The 21438-nt window shown below is 41.3% G+C and overlaps 1 protein-coding gene across 12 annotated transcripts in view; it reads left to right on the top strand.

The window, feature by feature from the left end:
* LOC144603477 (coiled-coil domain-containing protein 91-like) overlaps nucleotides 1-21438 on the top strand; it is a 106347-nt gene that overhangs the window by 32610 nt on the left and 52299 nt on the right. For all 12 annotated transcript variants that reach the window (XM_078416707.1, XM_078416712.1, XM_078416706.1 and 9 more), the window contains one exon: nucleotides 17366-17473. In XM_078416707.1, the coding sequence (XP_078272833.1) occupies nucleotides 17366-17473 (108 nt within the window). The remainder of the gene's footprint in view (nucleotides 1-17365; nucleotides 17474-21438) is intronic.

Below are 21438 nucleotides of genomic sequence, written 5' to 3'. Positions count from 1 at the left end.
AACCAATCAATATTCGGTGAAAAGTTTTTGTTTGAGTGGTACCCAATCAAATCAAATAATATTGTACACAAATACAATCAAACTAAACATAAGTACACAAGGTAGAATGAAGAGAAACATACCAGAGTGCAGAATTATATATAAATTTACATGTGGAATAGTGATTTACAAGAGGAAGGATTGTATTGTATAATAGTAGACCAGCTCTCAAAGAGTTGCCACGTTCCGATGAAAGAAACAATGTTTATGATATTCAACTAGATTCTAAAACATTCCGAAATTCAACAATGTAAAGTTATTTAAACACAAGAGTTTTTAATCTGGGAAGAAAACTAATACATTCCTTAATCTTTTGCCTTAAATGCTGCAATTTTCCTCGTGAAATCCATAAAGGTAAATCTGCTGCAACTTTGTGTTCCATCGCTGATGCCCTGGAGTCGAGTCAGGAAATCGCTCTTAAATAGCTGCTGCCATTTCCTTAAAAATCAAGCCTATTATACAATCGCACTGAACAGACTTCTGAGTGTGTGGAAGAAAATAAAGTGCAGAAGATGGACACAAAAAGCTGGAGTAATTCAGCAGGACAGGCAGCAAATCTGGAGAGACCCTTCTTCAGACTATTTCTCAACCCGAAATGTCACTCATTCCTTCTCTCCAGAGATGTTGCCTGTCCCGCTGAGATATTGTAGCTTTTTGTGTCTATCTTCGGTTTAAACCAGCATCTGCAGTTTCTTCCTACAAAAATAAAGTACAGGTCTCTTTTCAGGTATAAACATCACTAAATGTGCCATTTTGCACTATGATCAAAAAATTGTTTTCGTTAAAATGCAAATTTTTGTCCAAAATACCTTTCTTGATTCTCCCGTGCATAACTGAAGGCATTGTCTTCATAGATGTTGCTTGACTACCTGAGTTCTTCCAGACTTTCTGTTTTTGTTGGGCATTATTTTCATAAGTGCCCCATCTGCTGGTGTGTCTGGGTATTGTCCATTTAAGGAATGTATCAATGCAAGCATTTATTTCAAGAGGGCTAGAATACAAAAAATGGATGTAATGCTGAGGCTCTACAAAGCCCTGGCCAGGTCGCATTTGGATTATTGTGAGCAATTGTGGGCACCATATCTGAGGAAGGATGTGCTGGCCATGGAGAGGGTCCAGAGGAGGTTTACTAGAATGATCCCAGGAATGAGTGGGTGTTTGATGATGAGTGTTTGATGGCATTGGGCCTGTACTCACTGGAGTTTAGAAGGATGAAGGGGGACCTCATTGAACATTCCGAATGGTGAAAGGCTTGGATAGAGTGGATGTGGAGAGGATGTGTCCACTAGTGGGAGAGTCTAGGACTAGAGGTCATAGCCTCAGAATTAAAGGACGTTCCTTTAGGAAGGAAATGGGAAGGAATTTCTTTAGTCAGAGGGTGATGAATCTGTGGAATTCTTTGCCACAGAAGGCTGTGGTGGCCAGGTTAATGAATAATTTTAAAAGCAGGGATAGATAGATTCTTGATCAGTACGGTGTCAGGAGTTATGGGGAGAAGGCAGAAGAATCGGGTTAAGAGGGAAGATAGATCAGCCATGACTGAATGGCAGAGTAGACTTGATAGGTCGAATGGCCTAATTCTGCTCCTATCACTTATGACCTAATGAACATTGGGTTTTGATTGTTTTCACTTGGGCCATTTTTTTAACATTACAGGTAAGCCTTTCACTATGTTGATTCCAATTGCTTAAACCTTACTCTTTTTGTGATAGTTGTTCAGTAGTAAGTATATATCTGCCAGTCTATAAACGTTAAAGGAGAGGCAAAATGCTAATATATACAGATCGACACAGATAGGTCTGAAGAAGGGTCCTGAACCGAATTGCCACCTATCTATTTTCTCCATGGATACTGCCTGGCAAGCTAAGTTACTGCAGCATTCTATGTCTACCATATCATATCATATCATATATATCATATATATACAGCGCGGAAACAGGCCTTTTCGGCCCACCAAGTCCGCGCCGCCCAGCGATCCCCGCACATTAACACTATCCTACACCCACTAGGGACAATTTTTTACATTTACCCAGTCAATTAACCTACATACCTGTACGTCTTTGGAATACCTTTGGTATTAAATACCTTTGGTATTAAATCAGCATCTGCAGTTTCTTTATTATTGCTAACATTTACAGTATTGCACTGTTTCTGAAAAATATATACTTTATTCACTGATACAAATAATACTAGATTAAACCATCAATGTTATGTCTGAAGAAGGGTCTCAACCCGAAACATCACCCATTCCTTCTCTCCAGAGAAGCTGCCTGTGCCGCTGAGTTACGCCAGCTTTTTGTGTCTATCTTCGGTTTATACCAGCATCTGCAGTTCCTTCCTACACAATGTTATTTCAGTTGTAATCTTGTTTGTCAAAAATTCACTTATAGTTGTTACACTCAGTAGGGGACAGTTCACAACATCGCTAAGATCTGTGATTGGACTCTCTGGCAAATATGGTTAATTAATAAATTCATAAAGCTCTTCTTAAATTGCTACATGATAGATATTGCAATTCCAGTTCCTGGAGCAAGTTGCTTCAAAAGCACTCTTCCCAGAGGCAATATGAATCACTCAGCTTCGCAAATGTAATACTTCATACCATTTAAATGTTCCTTTGTAGATATGATCTCTGGCTCTAAGATACATAAATGATAGCATTGCACCATATTTATGCCATTCTCTACCTTGTGCTTGGAAATCTGATCCAGTTCATATATCTTACAATAAGTGCAATTAATTATTAGTAATTCATTTCAGCAATATTTCCCTGAGTTTTTGCGGCTGTTTTCACAGTTATGAAATTATTGCAAGTATGGATTGGATAGAAATAACCAAATAGTGATTAGGTATCCTATATTTGAAACAAGACTAGACAAGAATATGTTAGGAAATCTACACCAACCTACACTCATCCCACTTATTTTCCTTATATTCTCATTAACTCCCCTCTAACTCCACTGCTCACCTCCACCTGGCGGGATTTTACAGTGGATGATTAACCTACTAACGTACATGGACTGTGGGAGGAAACAGGACCACCTGGGACAACTACGCAGTCACAGGGAGAATGCGCCAACTCCTCAAGGACAGCACCAAAGGTCAGGATGAATCCATGTCGCAGAAGCTGTAGGGCAGCAGCTATATTGGTTGTGGCATTGTGCTGCCCAATTCTGCCATTTGGACCTGGTTCATGGTCTCAGATGGAACATCAGACCCACCAATGTGGTTCACTCCCCAATGACCTCTGACTGAGGCTTGATAGTTGGAGGATACCAGTCCTGTGAGAGCAGCATGCTGATAGACTTTTGTGCAAATGTGGGGGGCAATGATGTGTCAAAGAACTTGGAAGGTGAAAGAGGTTAGAGCAGGATTGAGGGGTGAAGAGTATTTCTATTCTGGAAAGGAAGAGGAACAGTTATACATATATTAGCTAACATGGACTGAGAGGCAAGTTGCTTGTTCTGCGGTTTTGTGGGAATGTGGTGAACCAGAAGAGTACAGAGAACGAGGGGAGACGAGAATAACACATGGAGCGAGAGAGAGGGAGATATTGTGGGTAAGGAGTGAGAGCCAAGCAACGTTTGTGAAATTAGCATGGAAAAAGGAGAAGGCTTAAAGTAAACGGCAGAGTGGGGAAGACAAGCTGGATCTTAACTTTAGTTATTTAGGATCATCTCAGAATAGTGAGCAGCGTTTGGCAGTGGGAAGCAGGACTTGAATGATTGTATATGATGATAAATGATTAAACCTGTTCTAGTTTATCTCCTTTTCTTGGGTCAGACTGGTGGCAGTGGGAAGTTTGGAGGTGAGGTGAGGTGAAGCATTGCAGTGACAGAGGTTGAGAGGTGGGTTGGTGCTTGCCTAATTAATTCCACCTGGATCTAATTGATCATTTAAAATCACCAGTGTCTGTCACAACCATATATTGTCCTTTCTATTTTGGTTTAGTTTAGAGGTGAAGCATGTAAACTGGCCCTTCGGCCCACTGGGTCCATGCCATCTATCGATTACCTGTTTCGAACCAAAATGTCACCCATTCCTTCTCTCCAGAGATGCTGCCTGTCCCACTGAGTTACTCTAGCTTTTTGTGTCGATCTTCAGTTTAAACGAGGATCTGCAGTTCCTGCCTACACATGTTCACACTAGTTCTACGTTGTCCTATTTTCCTGTCCACTCCGTGAGCACAAAGGGCAATTTACAGAGGACCAATTAGCCTACAAACCTACAAATCCACATGTCTTTGGGATGTGGGAGGAAACCAGAGCACCCGGGCGAAACCGATCCGGTTACAGGGAGAACGTGCAAACTCCCCACAGGCAGCACTCAAGGTCAGGATGGAACCTGGGTCTCTGGCAATGAAAACCTGGATGTAGCACTTTCTACTTCATCCAGTTCAAAATGTGATGAATACCAAGTCCTTTGAATTGTCTTTTGGGGAGATTCAGTGTAAATCCAGGAATGTAAATTCTGTCTACATCCTGCTTCCACGTTTATTTAAAGTAAAATTGAGTCATTGAGTTGGAAGGAAGCAAACATAATTTTTTTCAATTTGTCAAGTTTAAATTAAACTTGTATCTGCATAATCACTACCCTGTGAAGTTAATAAGTTAAAAGGTCAGATTTTAAAGTCGGTTAACTTCCTGTCACCAATGAGATTATTGAACAGTAACAAAATGCATTGAAAATTAGCATTGTTGGAACTTTCCATTATGCGTAAGCAATTATCTTGAAAAGCACCGCTGAGATTAAGGTTCGGTGAAATTTCATTGCTCTCATCAAGTGGTATATCACAAGTGCCGTTCTTTTTTACATTATAGCATTTCCTCTTTGTACAGGGTTTTTAAGACTTTGAAACTTAGTATAAATGTGAAGTTGCTTGTTGAACTGGTAGTTATAGAGTCATAGAGTGATGCAGTGTTACAGTGTGGAAACAGGCCCTTCGGCCCAACTTGCCCAACATGTCCCAGCTACACTAGTCCCACATGCCCACATTTGGTCTATATCCCTCCAAACCTGTCCTATCCATGTAAGTTATCCTTTTGTATTGCCAGATATTAGAAAACACTGACTAGAACCGCTAGAATCACTGGAGAAAGGACGTGGGTCTGTGGAATTGGTTGAGTACAGGTGCTCCCCGAATTACGATGCTTCCACTTGCGATATTTCGACTTTGTGATGGTGCAAACGGCAGCGACCCCTTAGCGAGCCGCCGCGCGCTTCCGGCCACGTGATCGCTTGTATTCAATGCATTTTGACTTATGATATTTTCGGTTTGCGATGGGTCTCTCGGAACGTAACCCCATCATAAATTGAGGAGCACCTGTACTGGTTTCTGGGATATTTCTTTTTTTGAAGGAGAGTCATAGCGTCATACAGCACAGAAACAGGTCCTTCAGTCTAACCAAGATGCTCCATTATAGCTAGTCCCATTTGGCTCATATCCCTCTCCCCCGAGACCATAACACGGTGGAAGATGTGTGCTGAGCTGCGTGCAACCAGGGGGCTGGGATTGTTGGAATGGGAGTTGTTGGATACATCACCACAGTGAGGGAATATTAGATATGCACTGCAGTGGTGGAGTCTTTCCAGAAGCTTTTGAGATTTGAAACTGGAGAGAACTAGATATCCTGACAACACAACAGGTAAGATTAAATTATTAAATACACTATTATTGAGAGGGGAAGGAGTTTGATAGGAATTAGCAAAATCTGCTAGGTGTCTAACAATGTTTTAGTAGCAAACCCAAACAGCCCATTAGACAATGGGACTATAAGACTGAGATCCAGACTATCATACTCATTAGATTCATCATTCTGCAACAGTCTTGATCATAGCACAATAACTGCATATTATCTGTGCACTTTCAGGTTCATTTCCATCACTGTCCCACTAAACACACTGATCTGTATGGTTATATTTCAGGCTTAAAACATTAAACATGGATTCCTGTTTTTTTTCACAATTAGTACATTGGAAATCATAGGGAGTGTGTAATTTCCTGAAATGCACATCTGGCTCATACTAAAAATAAAAACAAATTTAGTAGACCATTACTGAATTTGCTGACTCGTATTATCTTAATAAACATTCCTCTATATAAAAATTGGCTCTCAAATGTCCAATCCTTTTTGCATGTTTTAAGCTTTTCCACGCATAAGCTTTGTGCCTTGTAATGAAATTGAAGATGAATGTAAAGATTTAAGGTAATTGAATTAAAAAAAACATTTCTTCAATACATTTCCAGAATTGCCGTTCTGTCCCAAAGGTAACAAAGAAAGAACACAATGTACATGGCCTTGGCACGTCCAAAGGCCTTTGCAGCCAGTGAAGTACTTTTGATGTGTAGTTGCTATAATATAGGATATGCAACAGCCAAACTGAACACACGGTCCCACAAAAAAAAAGAAAGAATAAATGACCAAATAACTTGGCCCAGACTATTCTGGATTTTGCTGACAATACCACAGTTAGCATTGCAAGTGCCAGCAAGTTTAGGGTATGCAGATGGCCCAAATGCTGGTAATCTTTCTTTGGTTGTGTTCTGGATTTATATTCAGGAATCTGCTCTTGTTTCCTGTACCAGGTTGGGCAGGTGTAAGATCTGCTAGCTCAGTCCTTAGAATGGAGAATTTACAGCTTTGAGGGAGCACTCTGCAAATACTCCCCCTGCCCGATGGAACTTGCCCTCATCCCTCAGCAACTTCTGTTTTGACTCCCCTCACTTTCTTCAGCCCAAAGAAGGGTCCCGACCTGAAACGTCACTGATCCATGTACTCCACAGATGCACCCTGACCTGCTGACTTATTCAAGTACTTTGTGCTTTTTTATTGGAAACCAGCACCTTCAGTTCCTTGTACCTCCTACTCTGCAGTGTCTGACCTATTGCATTAATAATTACGGATGAGACGGACATTGATCTCAAATTCCCTGTGCTTTCATAATATACTGCCATAGGCTCATTCATATACTCCTGAAAGGATACAAAGGGTTTTTGTTTCATATCCCAACAATGAGTCAATACTTTGATCAATGCCACCCTCCCTCAGCATTGCATTGGGAATCGAAAATGAACTATGGGCATTAATTAGATTAACCTTTAGATTCAAAGGTGTAAGTGCTACTAGTAACATCCTAAATTATTTTTTCCTAGATGAGTCTATTGATTCCTGCACTTTTTGGTGTTTCTTCTTTACATCTTTGTAATAATGAAATAGTTGTGAAGAGAAGTAGTTTCGTTGGCTATAATTGCCCCTAGTTTTATGCTAGAATGCATATTAATTGATTTAAAATTCTTCAGACATATTATTCATGACTTTATTTTTTAATTTGTAGGCTAAGGATTACTTCAAAGAAAAATCAGAACTAAATTTATACATTTTTCATATGTTTTCATATGTCTAACTACATCTGATTGTGATTTATAACCAACTAACAAATCAATAATAGTTGTTCTTAAATTTATCCCAATATTTTAATGTTTCTAAACCAAAGATGTCGTGGATTTATACTAAACAAGTAATGGCACCAAGTGAGCATTGATGGAAGCAACATAAAATGATTTCCTCTCTGCCTGTCTGAACGTGTCTCTGTTTTGGTATATATGTACACATGTACTACATACTTGGTTTTCGTTATAAGCCAAGGGTGTGCATATTCAATAACAATCTTGAATAAAACAAATGAAATGATCAGGCGGTGAATTTCAGCAGTGATCAAGTATTGCCAAAGGAAGAGTAAGACGAATGTTGATGGATAATTCGTTTGGAATTTTTGAAGTGTCATTAGTTATCGTGTCTTTGTTCATTGGCAAAATTATCTGTGTTGTTTGAAATAGACAGTTATCAGCAATGATTATTGGATGATCAACAAACTTGATCCGGATAAGTTTAATTTGGAACGAAGCAATGTTAAATTTCTATTTATTTTGCCCCAAATGACCAACTTTAGTCTTAAAAGCATTTTCTCTGCATAGTTGGGAGCTCACATTTCCTGCACTAACCACTGAGTGGGGTTGCCAATTTGGTGGGACAAGTAATAATGAAGTCTCTTGCCCATGTCAATATTGGTGGTTGACTTGGACAGATTGGTCAGTTACTGAGTTAACATTGAATCGCCTCTTAAAGGTAGCACAGAGAATAAAACCTGCCTTTGCATCTTCCTGAGACATTGATAAGTTGCTGTCAAATAAATAAGAAATGTTGGGTCTCTCCATGATGATTCAATTTATAGATCACCTTTAAAGCTCTTTGTTACTGCTTCATGCACTTTTTGGTATGGTTTCATGAGAGTTAATGGAATGCAGTACTCATTACTGAATTGTGAAAAAAATGATGAAATATTCTTTAAAACTATTCTGAAAATATTATTAATCTTTACTGTGTTGTTCAGCATTAAGATCTCATGATCAACTATAATAAATTACATTAGATAAGTGTGCTCCTGTGCAAAGATAATGTCAGCTGCAGTATTTTTATTTCTAAGTAGTAATTTACTAAATTCTGTATTTTTTTAGTAAATAATTAGTTTTGCTGCCTACAATTTTTAAAATCTATATTATCATTTCAGTGTTATCTAAAGAATATGAAAAATAAACAAGTAACTACTGTCAAGTAAGAGTAAATTCTCTACATTTTCTATGCTGAATTTTGTTGTGCAGTGTGATTGGGATATGTATCATAATGAAATATTTTTTAAGTTCAGCATTAATTGATGAAGGTAGATACAGGAGGTTAGATTTGTTCACACCTCTTGTGCCTGATATGCACCAACTGTACAGTCTGATGAGTTGAGGTTTTCCGTTTGCTGGCCATGCTGGTCTTAATTGTAATGGATGAGGTTTTTCAAACCTGATTGTTAACCGGCATGGACCCATGGGTCTGAAGAAGGGTCTCGACCCGAAACGTCACCCATTCCTTCTTTCCAGAGACGCTGCCTGTCCCCTGAGTTACTCCAACTTTTTGTGTCTACCTACGGACAAAATTACTGTTCGTTTGTAACAAGATTGATAATCTACTAAGTGAGGCCGCAAAGATAATTGGTGTGGGAAAAGGAAAGATCGTATGGGGATCAAAAGCCTCAAAGCATATCCTAAGAACATTGCAGAAAGCTTTTCCTCATCTAAAAGTGGGAGTGGGTGATGTTGAATGGCTGGAATTGGAAATAGTTTCATTCCAAGTTGCTTTTGTCACCGGTTTATAACAACAAACGAACAAGAATTCTGAAAGTAAAGATACAGTAAGGTCTGTTTAATAATGTGGTCTGGAGGAAATTGAAGATAGATTTAAGAATTAAAATTTAGCACCGGAAGGGAGAGATCAACCATTGTTCAGGGCTCCATTGTGTGCTGCTCCATTCATTGTTCAGGTTACTCTTCCTGTTGATTTAATTTCATATTTGCTGTTTTCAATTTTCTAGGATAGTTTATCATGGATCATCTGTGCATATGTTCACTTGTAATTCAATGTCAAGTCAAGTCAAGTCAAGTCAATTTTATTTGTATAGCACATTTAAAAACAACCCACGTTGACCAAAGTGCTGTACATTTGATTAGGTTCCAATAGAAAAAAAAAAAATGAAAACATACAGTAGCACGCAAACAGTTCACAGTGCCTCCTCAATGAGCCTCAAACGCTAGGGAGTAGAAATATGTTTTGAGCCTGGACTTAAAGGAGTCGATGGAGGGGGCAGTTCTGATCGGGAGAGGGATGCTGTTCCACAGTCTAGGAGCTGCAACCGCAAAAGCGCGGTCACCCCTGAGTTTAAGCCTAGACCGCGGGATAGTGAATAGCCCCAAGTCGGCCGATCTGAGGGACCTGGAGTTAGAGAGGGGGGTTAGAAGATTTTTGATGTAGGGGGGGGAGTGTCCATTTAGGGCTTTATACGTGAATAGGAGGAGCTTGAAGTTGATTCTGTACCGTACAGGGAGCCAGTGGAGAGAGGCCAGAATCGGGGTGATGTGGTCCCTTTTACGGGTACCCGTCAGGAGTCTCGCTGCGGCGTTTTGGACCAGTTGCAGGCGGGACAGGGAAGATTGGCTGATCCCAGTGTATAGGGAGTTGCAGTAGTCTAGGCGGGAGGAAATGAAAGCGTGAATGATTTTTTCTGTGTCGTCGAATTTGAGGAAAGGTTTGATTTTAGCTATGGTTCGAAGTTGGAAGAAGCTGGCTTTTACCACAGCGTTGACTTGCTTATCAAATTTTAATGCAGAGTCAAATATCATGCCGAGGTTTTTGACATGCGGTTTGACTAGGCAGGATAGGCTTCCAAGACTGCCTGTTATCAATTTGATGGAGTCGGGGGGGCCGAATAGGATGACCTCAGACTTGCTCTCATTTAATTGGAGGAAGTTCTGTGCCATCCAACATTTTATGTCCTCAAGGCAGTGTGAGAGGCTGTTTAAATTTGACTGGTTGTTGGGTTTCAGGGGGAGGTAAAGCTGAGTGTCATCGGCATAGCAGTGGAAAGAAATGCCGTGCCTTTGAATGATTTGGCCAAGGGGGAGCATGTATAGAGAGAAGAGAATGGGGCCTAGGATGGAGCCTTGTGGAACTCCGCAGGAGAGGCTAGCTGGAGCAGAGGAATAACTGCCTATGTTGATGGCGAAACTCCTATCTTTGAGGTACGAAGCGAACCAGCTCAGGGCAGTGCCATCAATGCCAACCGCGTACCGGAGACGGTCAATAAGGATGGTGTGGTCCACTGTATCGAATGCTGCGCTGAGGTCGAGAAGGAGCAGGATTGCACAGTCGCCGGTGTCGATGGCGAGAAGCAGGTCGTTGTGTACCTTCAACAAGGCAGACTCTGTGCTGTGGTGGGCTCTGAAACCTGACTGGAAACTTTCCAGGATGGTGTTTTGGTGCAGGTAGGGCACTAATTGGTTAAGGATAGCCTTTTCAAGGACTTTTGACAGGAATGGCAGTTTGGAAATGGGTCTGTAGTTGCTAGGCAAGGTGGGGTCTAGGTTAGGTTTTTTCAGTAGGGGCTGGACCACCGCGTGCTTGAAACTGGTTGGAACAGTGCCAGTGGCCAGAGAACTGTTGATAATAGAGAGGATGCTGGGACCAGCTATTGCAATGACATCCTTCAGAAGGGCAGTGGGGGCAGGATCAAGGGGGCAGGTTGCAGGTTTCATAGTGGAGACAAGCTTTGCAAGGGAGGATAGAGTGACGGGTTGGAAGCAGTCCAATTTAGATGAACAGACTAGTGAGACAGCTAGGTCACGGGTGGGAGGGGAAATGTTCATTCTAATATTCTCAACTTTGTTGGTGAAAAATTTAGCGAATTCTTCGCACTTAGCAGGGGACCCAACTAAGCTGGTACTGGGGGCGGGACATATGACAGAGGTAATTGTTCTAAATAGGACCTTGGAGTTATGAGAGTTTTTCGAAATAAGGTCGGAGAAGTATTGTGCTCTAGCAGACTTTACTGCTTCCTGGTATTTGAGAAGATTGTTTCTCAGAATTTCGAAGGAAATTTGAAGCTTGTCACATTTCCATCTCCTTTCTGATTTTCTGCACTCCCTTCTTAGGGCTTTGGTGGTGTCATTGAGCCACGGCCGACCTTTGGGCTTAGGCTTTTTCATTTTAAGGGGAGCGATAGAATCCAGGATGGAAGAGCAAGTGATATTAAATAAAGAGGCGAGATCCTCAGTGCTGAGATGGGGGGGAGAGGCCTCAATAGTGCAGATGTTGGGGGCAGCTGTGAGAGCCTCGGAGAATTTACTGGCAGTCAATGAATTTATGTCGCGGGAGTAGCGAACAGGGAGATGAGATTTTGCGGGAGATAAAGGCAGAGATGCGTCAAAAATGATAGCGCTGTGGTCCGATAGACAGGCTTCAGTAGTTTCAATGTTGTTGATTGGGAATCCGGACGATAACACTAGGTCGAGAGTATGGCCTAACTTGTGAGTGGGTCCCGTGGTGTGAAGAGTCAGATTGAAGGACTCAACCAGGTGCATAAATTCACTCACAAGAGGCTTAGTGGGACAGCAAACATGAATATTAAAGTCACCAAGAATCATGATCCGGTCAAATTTGGGCAAAATGCTAGAAATCAGATCAGCAAATTGGGTGATGAAGTCCTTATGCATTTTTGGTGGGCGATACACAAGAACAATTAAGAGGGGGTAGGCTAGGCCTACTTTAATTAGTTGCACCTCGAAACTGGAGAAATGATCAGCGTTCAGGAGGCGGCAGTTGAAATGTTTCTTAAACACAGTGGCTAAGCCCCCACCCCAATGTAATGGTTGCATCTTCACCTGTTCTCTATGTTGGCCTATGTTGGATTAATGTTATCTCTGATCAATTTATGTGTTATTGAGATGTATAAAATCACGAGGAGAATAGATGGGGGCCAATGCCCAGAATCTTTTTTCCCCAGGGTAGGGGAATCATGAAACAAGAGGATAGAGGGTTAAGGTGAGAGGGGCAATATTTAATAAGAACCCGAGGGGTAACTTATTTACACAGAGGGTGGTGGGTAACGAACTGCCAAAGATATTTGAGGCAGGTACCAAAACGACATTTAAAAGTCGTTTGGACAGGTTTAGAGGGCTTTCTCCATCGCTGCTCCCACCCTATGGAACTCACTACCCCAAACCGTTAGAGACTCCCCCACACTCACCACATTCAAAACATCGCTGAAGTCTCACCTGTTCAGCACTGCCTTCAACCACTGAAGGTCACCTCACCTACTGTCTCCTTTCTCTGTTCATTTATTTATTTACTTATTTATCTATTTATTAATTTCCCTATGTTCTCAAAATCTCTGTAAAGCGTCTTTGAGTATATGAAAAGCGCTATATAAATAAAATGTATTATTATTATTATTATTATATGGGCAAAACGGAAGCAGGCTAGGACTCGTGTAGATGTGGCATCTTGGTTGGCATGGAAAGGTTGAGTCAAAGGGCCTGTTTCCATGCTGAATGACTCCACGACCCGAGGAGTCTATGTTCATTTCCATCAAAACACCAAAGGAAGACCACGTTGGATTGATAATTTTAAGCCATATGTTGGTCTGACCAATATTTTTCGCCTGATTTTATTTGCCAGTACAATTAATTCTGCTCAGCAATCTTCTTAATGCGCTATATACTACATTCTGTCCCGACTCTTCCGTTTCATATGTTACTACTTTTTTGTTTATGCAGACTTTATACTAGTGTTTCAAACATGGTATGTACTGCAATCTGGATTTTGACCTTTCTCAATACTTTATATTGGTTTAATTTTTATTTTATCTATGTAAGTAAAACTTTAGTTCTATTCCTGTTGAATGTGAACCTTGCAGAGACCGTACATGTTTAAGCAGATGCCCTTTCCCTTTGAAATATAAGGCACATCTTAGAGTTCTTCCTAATAACCCTTTAATTTTTAGTGGGGTTTTTGTAGCAGACAGTGAAACCAATTTAAAGTTGCAATGTAATAAATCATCAAGGTTAGGAACAATAACATTCAAAGCAAGCTAACTTCATAAAAAAAGCCTTTTAGTTGATGCTGGTGAATTTTTGTGTGCCAGCCAAATGGGCCTAATTTTGTTGAGTTCCTCAATGGACATTTGTCCTTGTGGATGGGGAGAAAAGTGGGGTGTGTGGAAAATATTCTTTGTCGGTTTCTAGCCTGCAAGACTAGACCAACTATTATGTAGAATCAGTTTGGGGATTAAATTGTCTCACTTTCTTGAAAAATGGTAGCTCCAAACTCCAAGACCCTACAGAATTTGAGTCCATTACTATGATAGTAATGATGGCAGCAATGATGGAAAATGATCATGCACCATCACTCAATTATACAGACACATTTATCATCTGACATCAGCTGCAAAAAATCCTGGAAATGCAGCAGTTGGCAGCAGGTTGTGGAATGACTATTGAGCTAAATATCCTCCCTTGCATAAATGGCAGAATTAACGTTTCTGAATGTCTGAATGAATGCAAATATTATATATATAGTGTTGTTGTTGCTTGTTTCCTTCTGTATCTGGGAGAAGGCATTTGTTGTGATGCTCTTTGTAAAGTGTTCTCTATTAGAGACCAACATTGATAAAGTCTCAGAATGTACATTTGTCAGCTTGAAAGTTGGTGTCCCTGATGTAAGCCTGCTTCGTGTGAATTAATGTCACAGTGTCTCGAGGAAATGGAGCAGACCATTTAGTCCTTGCAAATGCTTCATCATTCATTGAGATGCTTGCTGACCCATGCCCTAACTAAAACGTTAGCATATGTCATCATCTATTGATGCCTTTGATCAATCAAACAATTATCAATCTCAGATTCAATTAATCTGTTCCAGCACATATTGCCATTTGGGGTAGAGAGCTTCAACTTTCCTTCATCTTTTGCACGAAAAAATGGTTCCAAACTTCACTCCTCAAAGGCCAAATTGACATACCCGCAACCAGCAGAAATAGTCCAAACTCTTTGTGATACCTTGATTACAGTTAATGAAGCCTTAGTCTGTATCGTCTTGTAATTTTATGCCTGGAATAATTCTGAGTACCTTGTGTAGTTCTGAGTGATCTATGCAATACTCCCATGAAGGCTAATGTAAAAAAATCCCTTGGCCCTCCTAATTCCCTGCTCGAGTTCGTTCCTCTTTCTTTATACTCCTCAAAGACCCTGTCTGATTTCATCTTCCCACATCTTACATGTGTTTGCTTTTCTCTTTTTGACCAAATTGATAACCTCTCTCGTCATCCAAGGTTCCCTTACCTTGACATCTTTGTCCCTCCTCCTTACCAGAATATGCTTGTCCTGAAGTCTGATCAGCTGGTTTTTAAACTATTCCCACATTCAGATGTGGACTTGCCTAATAACAGCTGCTCCCAATTTAGCCCTAGAGGGCATTTCTGGAGGACTTGGATATGTGATGTTTTGGGTCTGAAGAAGGATCCTGACCCGAAACATCATCTATTCATGTTCTCCAGAGATGCTGTCTGACCCGCTGAGTTTCTCCAGCACTTTGTGACTTTTTTTGCTTTAAACTAAATAAGAGAGGGAGGGAAATGCAGAATGGTAGAGAGGAACATAAAGTAAATAATGCCTACAAAGCAAGGTGGAGGAATTAGCAACAGAAAGGCGAAAGGGCGATGCCATGTGATTTCCATTGCAGAGACGTGGCTGCAGTGTGACCACGGCTGGCATCTAAATAAGCAAGGCTATTTGATATTGAAGAAGGACAGGCAAAAGGGAAAAGGAAGGGCTGTGGCATTGTCATTAAGGGATGAGGTCAGTGCCAAAGTGATAAAGGATGTTAGATCCAAACATGAAATGTAAAATTAGTCTTGGTAAAACAGAGCCGCCAAAGGACAAAGGCATTTGTAGGAGTTGGCTTTAGATCTCTATGGAGCAGTGGTGATATCAATCAGGGACTGAATGATGTATGCAGCTAATGTTATAGCATGTAACGTGTTCAAATAAAGTGAATTAAATGTGTGTTGAGGGTGATAATAGAAATAACATCCAATTGTCTGGAAAATCTGCAAATTTTAGAAACCGTCCCAAAAAATGCTGGATTATTGGAGTTTTGGTCTACTTGCCATAAAGTATATCCAATAAAGATTCATCAGAATGCTCTATAAGTAGAGATTACGGTGGCACGGTGGCGCAGCGGTAGAGTTGCTGCCTTACAGCGAATGCAGCGCCGGAGACTCGGGTTCGATCCTGACTACGGGCGCCGTCTGTATGGAGTTTGTACGTTCTCCCCGTGACCTGCATGGGTTTTCTCCGAGATCTTCGGTTTCCTCCCACACTCCAAAGACGTGCAGGTTTGTAGGTTAATTGACTGGGTAAATGTAAAAATTGTCCCTGGTGTGTGTAGGATAGTGTTAATGTGCGGGGATCACTGGGCGGCGCGGACTTGGTGGGCCGAAAGGGCCTTTTTCCGCGCTGTAGAATCTAAATCTAACTTTTTTTTAAGTCAATTGAGTTTATATTCACCAGAGTTTGGAGATATGAGAAGGGATCTAATTGAAACATAATTCTGAAAGGGCTAGACAGGTTGGAGGCGTGGGCATTATTTCCCCTGACTGCGGTGTTTAGGATGTGAGGTTATAGTCTTAGTTTACAGTGAACGAGGTTTAGGACTGAACTGAAGACAGATTTCTCCACTCAGAGAGTGGCGAGTGTCTGGAATTTGCTACCATAGAGGACTTCAGAGGCCCCGTCACTGGATACAATTAAGAAGGAGATGATTGCAATGGATATTAAGGGGTTTGGGATGTGATTGGGCCTGTAGTATTGGAATAGCTAATCACCCATATTGAATGGCATAGAAGAGACGAAGGTCAGAATGTCCCTCTTTCCTGTCCGTTCTGTACGTTTCTACTATTTTGGTTTTGCAGGAAAGAAGAACCATATAAATTACTTTTAACTGACATCTGCCTTGCATTTTCATGGGCACAAATCTGATATGATTTTGTATGAACAGTACACAAAGATGCTTCCAGTTGCTGTTGCCTGCTTATTGTCAATCAGCACTGTCATCATTCTATGCAGGCTCTGAAATTTGTGATTTAGTTTTAGTGTTCAGGTATTTTGTGATTGATGTACCCGTGACAGAAAGAAATGTGAAATAGCACCAACTTATCAAATGTTAAAATTAAAGATCATACTTCACAAAGTAAAGATATTAAACAATGCAGGGAATGGGTGAGATGTGTTACATCCTTCAGAACTGTATCCTTGCATCATGAAGTATTTTCTGAGCTTTGGTACAGTTGTGATGCATCTGTCTTTTCCCCTAAAGTCCGAGTCAGGGAGTGGATCTGCTTGGGATAGTCTACTTGCTCGGCTACACCCACACAACAGGGTGTCAGCCTCATTGCCTTTCATGCTCCACTTCTCAGAATTTCCATCTGCTTTTACTTGACGTTTTTAACATCACGCTGGCCCATGGGATTTCACAGCATGCAGGTTTAATGTGTAGAGGATGTGGTATTTGTCAGTTGGAGAAATATGTCTGGTGGTTTCATTTGCCTGCATTCTGTGTGGTCCGTTTTAAGTTCACTAAATCGAGCCCACTTTAGTCAAGTGAACCCAGTACCTTCCCAGCTGCCTGAGATGTGTCTGGATTTGCAGGAGGTGCAGTCTTTGCAAAGGGAATGCTGACTGAGATACTAGGAATGCTGAAATGTCCATTTATATTAGACTGAATTTTGTTAATTCATGTTAACTTTTTATAATTCAAGTATACCATAAGTATAGTGATCATTTCTGAAAGATGTGAATTTAATTGTAATTTTATTTTAATTTGAAGTTGATTTAAATTGTAAAACAGTTTGGTGTGTCCAGACGCTGTTTAACTTGGCTTGTTCTTTGTTCAAGGCATTAACAAAGTCTGCTGTACTACAGCAGCAAGAAACCAGCAGAACATGCCTTCAATCAGCCATAGAAAAACAAATGGAGAAATGTGAAGAGCTGCTCAATGCTCAGGTAATCTGGTTTAGAACACAGCCCCTTATTCCTGGTTGTGACCAAACAACTTCAATAATCAGTTGTGTTCAAGCTGACCAAACACTTTCACTTATTATTGTGTTCATTTATGTTTCTAATTTCTGATGTGTTTTTTCAAGAGGTTTGTCAAAGACAGTTAATAGCTTACAGTGGTCGGTGACAAGACAGATTTGCCTTCATTTTGCAAATAATTAATAGAAATTAGATATTGAGGAAATTTGCACCAACTTGGCGTGTTTATTGAATCACACCATCTGTGCAAGTCCAGTTTACATTGATGCATTTGGGTCTTCTGAAGGGACAATTTCCCACTATATCATCAATAAACTTCAATACATTCAAAACTCCGCTGCCCGTCTACTCACACACACCTCGATCCGTGACCATATCACCCCCGTCCTTTATAAACTCCACTGGCTCCCCATCCCCCAGAGAATCCAGTACAAAATCCTCCTCATAACCTACAAAGCCCTCCATAACCTGGCCCCATCCTACCTGACCGACCTCCTCCACAGGCACACTCCCACCTGCACCCTCCGCTCTGCCGCTGCCAATCTCCTATCCCCCCACATCCGGACTAAACTCAGATCCTGGGGGGACAGGGCTTTCTCCATCGCTGCTCCCACCCTATGGAACTCACTACCCCAAACCGTTAGAGACTCCCCCACACTCACCACATTCAAAACATCGCTGAAGTCTCACCTGTTCAGTACTGCCTTCAACCACTGAAGGTCACCTCACCTACTGTCTCCTTTCTCTGTTCATTTATTTATTTACTTATTTATCTATTTATTAATTTCCCTATGTTCTCAAAATCTCTGTAAAGCGTCTTTGAGTATATGAAAAGCGCTATATAAACAAAATGTATTATTATTATTATTATTATACGGGCTTTATTTTGGCTTCAGTATAAGAAAAGAGATGGGAAATGTATTTTATATTGTACCTTACACACCTTTGGCATAATCCGAACACTTCAGTCTGCAAAGTACCTGTGAATTGCTGTTGTAATGAAATGTGGCAGGGAAGTCCACAAACAACACTGAGATAAGAAACCAGCTATGCTGATTGAGAGATGTTAGAGAGAACTCTGATCTTCACATGTTATTACAGGGACTTTTACAGTGCCCGCCATAATGTTTGGGACAAAGACCCATCATGTATTTATTTGCTTCTGTACTCCACAATTTGAGATTTGTAATACAAAAAATCACAGGTGGTTAAAGTGCGCATTGTCAGATTTTATTAAAGGGTATTTTTTATACATTTTGGTTTCACCATGTAGAAATTACAGCAGTGTTTATATCTAGTCCCCCCGATTTCAGGGCACCATTATGTTTGGGACACATGGCTTCACAGGTGTTTGTAATTGCTCAGATGTGTTTAAATGCCTCCTTAATGCAGGTATAAGAGAACTCTCAGCACCCAGTCTTTCCTCCAGTCTTTCCATCACCTTTGGAAACTTTTATTGCTGTTTATCAACATGAGGACCAAAGTTGTGCCAATGAAAGTCAAAGAAGCCATTATGAGACTGAGGAACAAGAATAAAACTGTTAGAGACATCAGCCAAACCTTAGGCTTAACAAAATCAACTGTTTGGAACATCATTAAGAAGAAAGAGAGCACTGGTGAGTTTACTAATCGCAAAGGGACTGGCAGGCCAAGGAAGACCTCCACAGCTGATGACAGAAGAATAAAGAAAAATCCCCAAACACCTGTCCGACAGATCAGAAACACACTTCAGGAATCAGGTGTGGATTTGTCAATGACCACTGTCTGCGGAAGACTTCATGAACAGAAATACAGAGGCTGCACTGCAAGATGCAAACCACTGGTTAGCTGCAAAAATAGGATGGCCAGGTTACAGTTTGCCAAGAAGAACTTAAAAGAGCAACCACTGGAAAAAGGTCTTGTGGACAGATGAGACGAAGATTAACTCGTATCAGAGTGATGGGAAGAGCAAAGTATGGAGGAGCGAAGCAACTGCCCAAGATCCAAAGCATACCACCTCATCTGTGAAACACGGTGGTGGGGGTGTTATAGCCTGGGCTTGTATGGCTGCTGAAGGTAATGGCTCACTTATCTTCATTGATGATATAACTGCTGATGGTAGGAGCATAAAGAATTCTGAAGTGTATAAACATATCCTATCTGCTCAAGTTCAAACAAATGCCTCAAAACTCTGACGCTGTGAGGCAGGAGCTCTACTGCCTTGTATTTGGCTTGGCTGTTGATCACATCAAATTGTTTTATTTTCCACTCTCGTGACATCACAGGTGGAGGAAATGTTTCCTACCTTGCTATTCTCAACCAATGGTGAACAATATAAACAGTGACCATGTTTAGAATTCTGGGACAATACAGTCTCTCATTTTTCTGACTTGTGCCCTCTTAAATGTCTTGCTGCACAAACGTTTCGGTGGAGGCACGAGGCCCGAAAATCAGTCTTCATATTTCTCTTTCAATTAACAGCGTCACTTTGCTTCTTGTTTTCTCCCATTCTATGGAATGTTATTTGCATCTGTGAAGTAGATTGATGGAGGATTTCCCATTTAAAGCAACAAACCTTCTGCTAAAGTTGTATAGACCAGTCCTACAACATTTTAAAACTTAATTCATTCTGGAACTGTAAAAGAAAATTGCTTTCTCACTGGGGTTGGTAGTGAAAAATGAGCTCCATTTTCTTTAATTAGTTCTCATTTGCTTTTGACTTTGAAGACATTCTGCATTGTTGATCAAGCCACCACACAACACTTTCCTGAAGCATGATTATTTATGTAATATGGTTAACGCATTATAATCATCTTTTAACATGTTTGCCAAATAGCTTGATTTAATAAACCTTGTTTAAAAAAAAAAAATCTTTATGTGCAATATTAAAGTAGTTTTGGATAATAACATTTATGTTCTGAGCAGGTTTTTGAATTTGCATGGGAATATAAAATCTATCTATCTATCTATATACTACTAAAACTCAGATCTTGTGTTATATATATATATAACACTGATGTCGGCTGAATACGGCAATTCCGGCAAAACGGTGAACCGTAGCGCCACGATTTTTGTACCGCCTTAATCAGCATGCGGTTCGCTGCTGGAAAATTATATTTTTATTTAATTCGGACGCATATTTTTTAAGTTACAGAGGTTTAAAAGTGCTGCCCCCCCTGATTTATCGAAGTTTTGACAGAAGGGGGGCGCTGCGGTGCGGATTGTGATGTCACAATGCCCCTGTGAGATGGACTCGAGCTGACCCCCCTTCCCCCCCCCCAGCGGTATTCAGCGTGTGACGTCACAATGCCCCTGTGCTACATTGTTGCGAAGAGCTGTCAAGTCAAGTCCATTTTATTTGTACAGCACATTTAAAAACAACCCACGTTGACCAAAGTGCTGTACATCTGATTAGGTACTAAGGAAAAAAATGAAACATACAGTAGCACACAAACAGTTCACAGCGCCTCCTCAATGAGCCTCAAACGCTAGGGAGTAGAAATAGGTTTTGAGCATGGACTTAAAGGAGTCGATGGAGGGGGCAGTTCTGATGGGGAGAGGGATGCTCTTTCCACCCTCCCCCTCTCTCCCTCCCCCCTCCCCCCTTTCCCCCCTCCCCCCCTTTCCGCCCTCCCCTTCCCCCCCTCCCTCCCCTCCTCCCTCCTCCCTCCCTCCCCCTTCCCTCCCTCCCCTCCTCCCGGTTACAATGGAATCCCTACGAGGACGGGCCCAACGGGGAAAGAGGGGTACTGGGAAAAGGGGAGAGCCCCCTCCCTTCCCCCTCCCCCCTACCCCCCCTCCCCTCTCCCCCTCCCTCCCCCTCCCTCCCCCTACCCCCTCACTCCCCCCTTCCCCCCTCCCCTCCCCCCCTCCCTCCCCCCTCCTCCCTCCCTCCCCCTTCCCTCCCTCCCCTCCTCCCGGTTACAATGGAAACCCTACGAGGACGGGCCCAA

This window comes from Rhinoraja longicauda, chromosome 20 (assembly GCF_053455715.1).
Source record: "Rhinoraja longicauda isolate Sanriku21f chromosome 20, sRhiLon1.1, whole genome shotgun sequence".
Taxonomy (NCBI): domain Eukaryota; kingdom Metazoa; phylum Chordata; class Chondrichthyes; order Rajiformes; family Arhynchobatidae; genus Rhinoraja; species Rhinoraja longicauda.
Note: the sequence above shows the minus strand (reverse complement) of the source record. Positions and strands in the feature narration are given on the sequence as shown.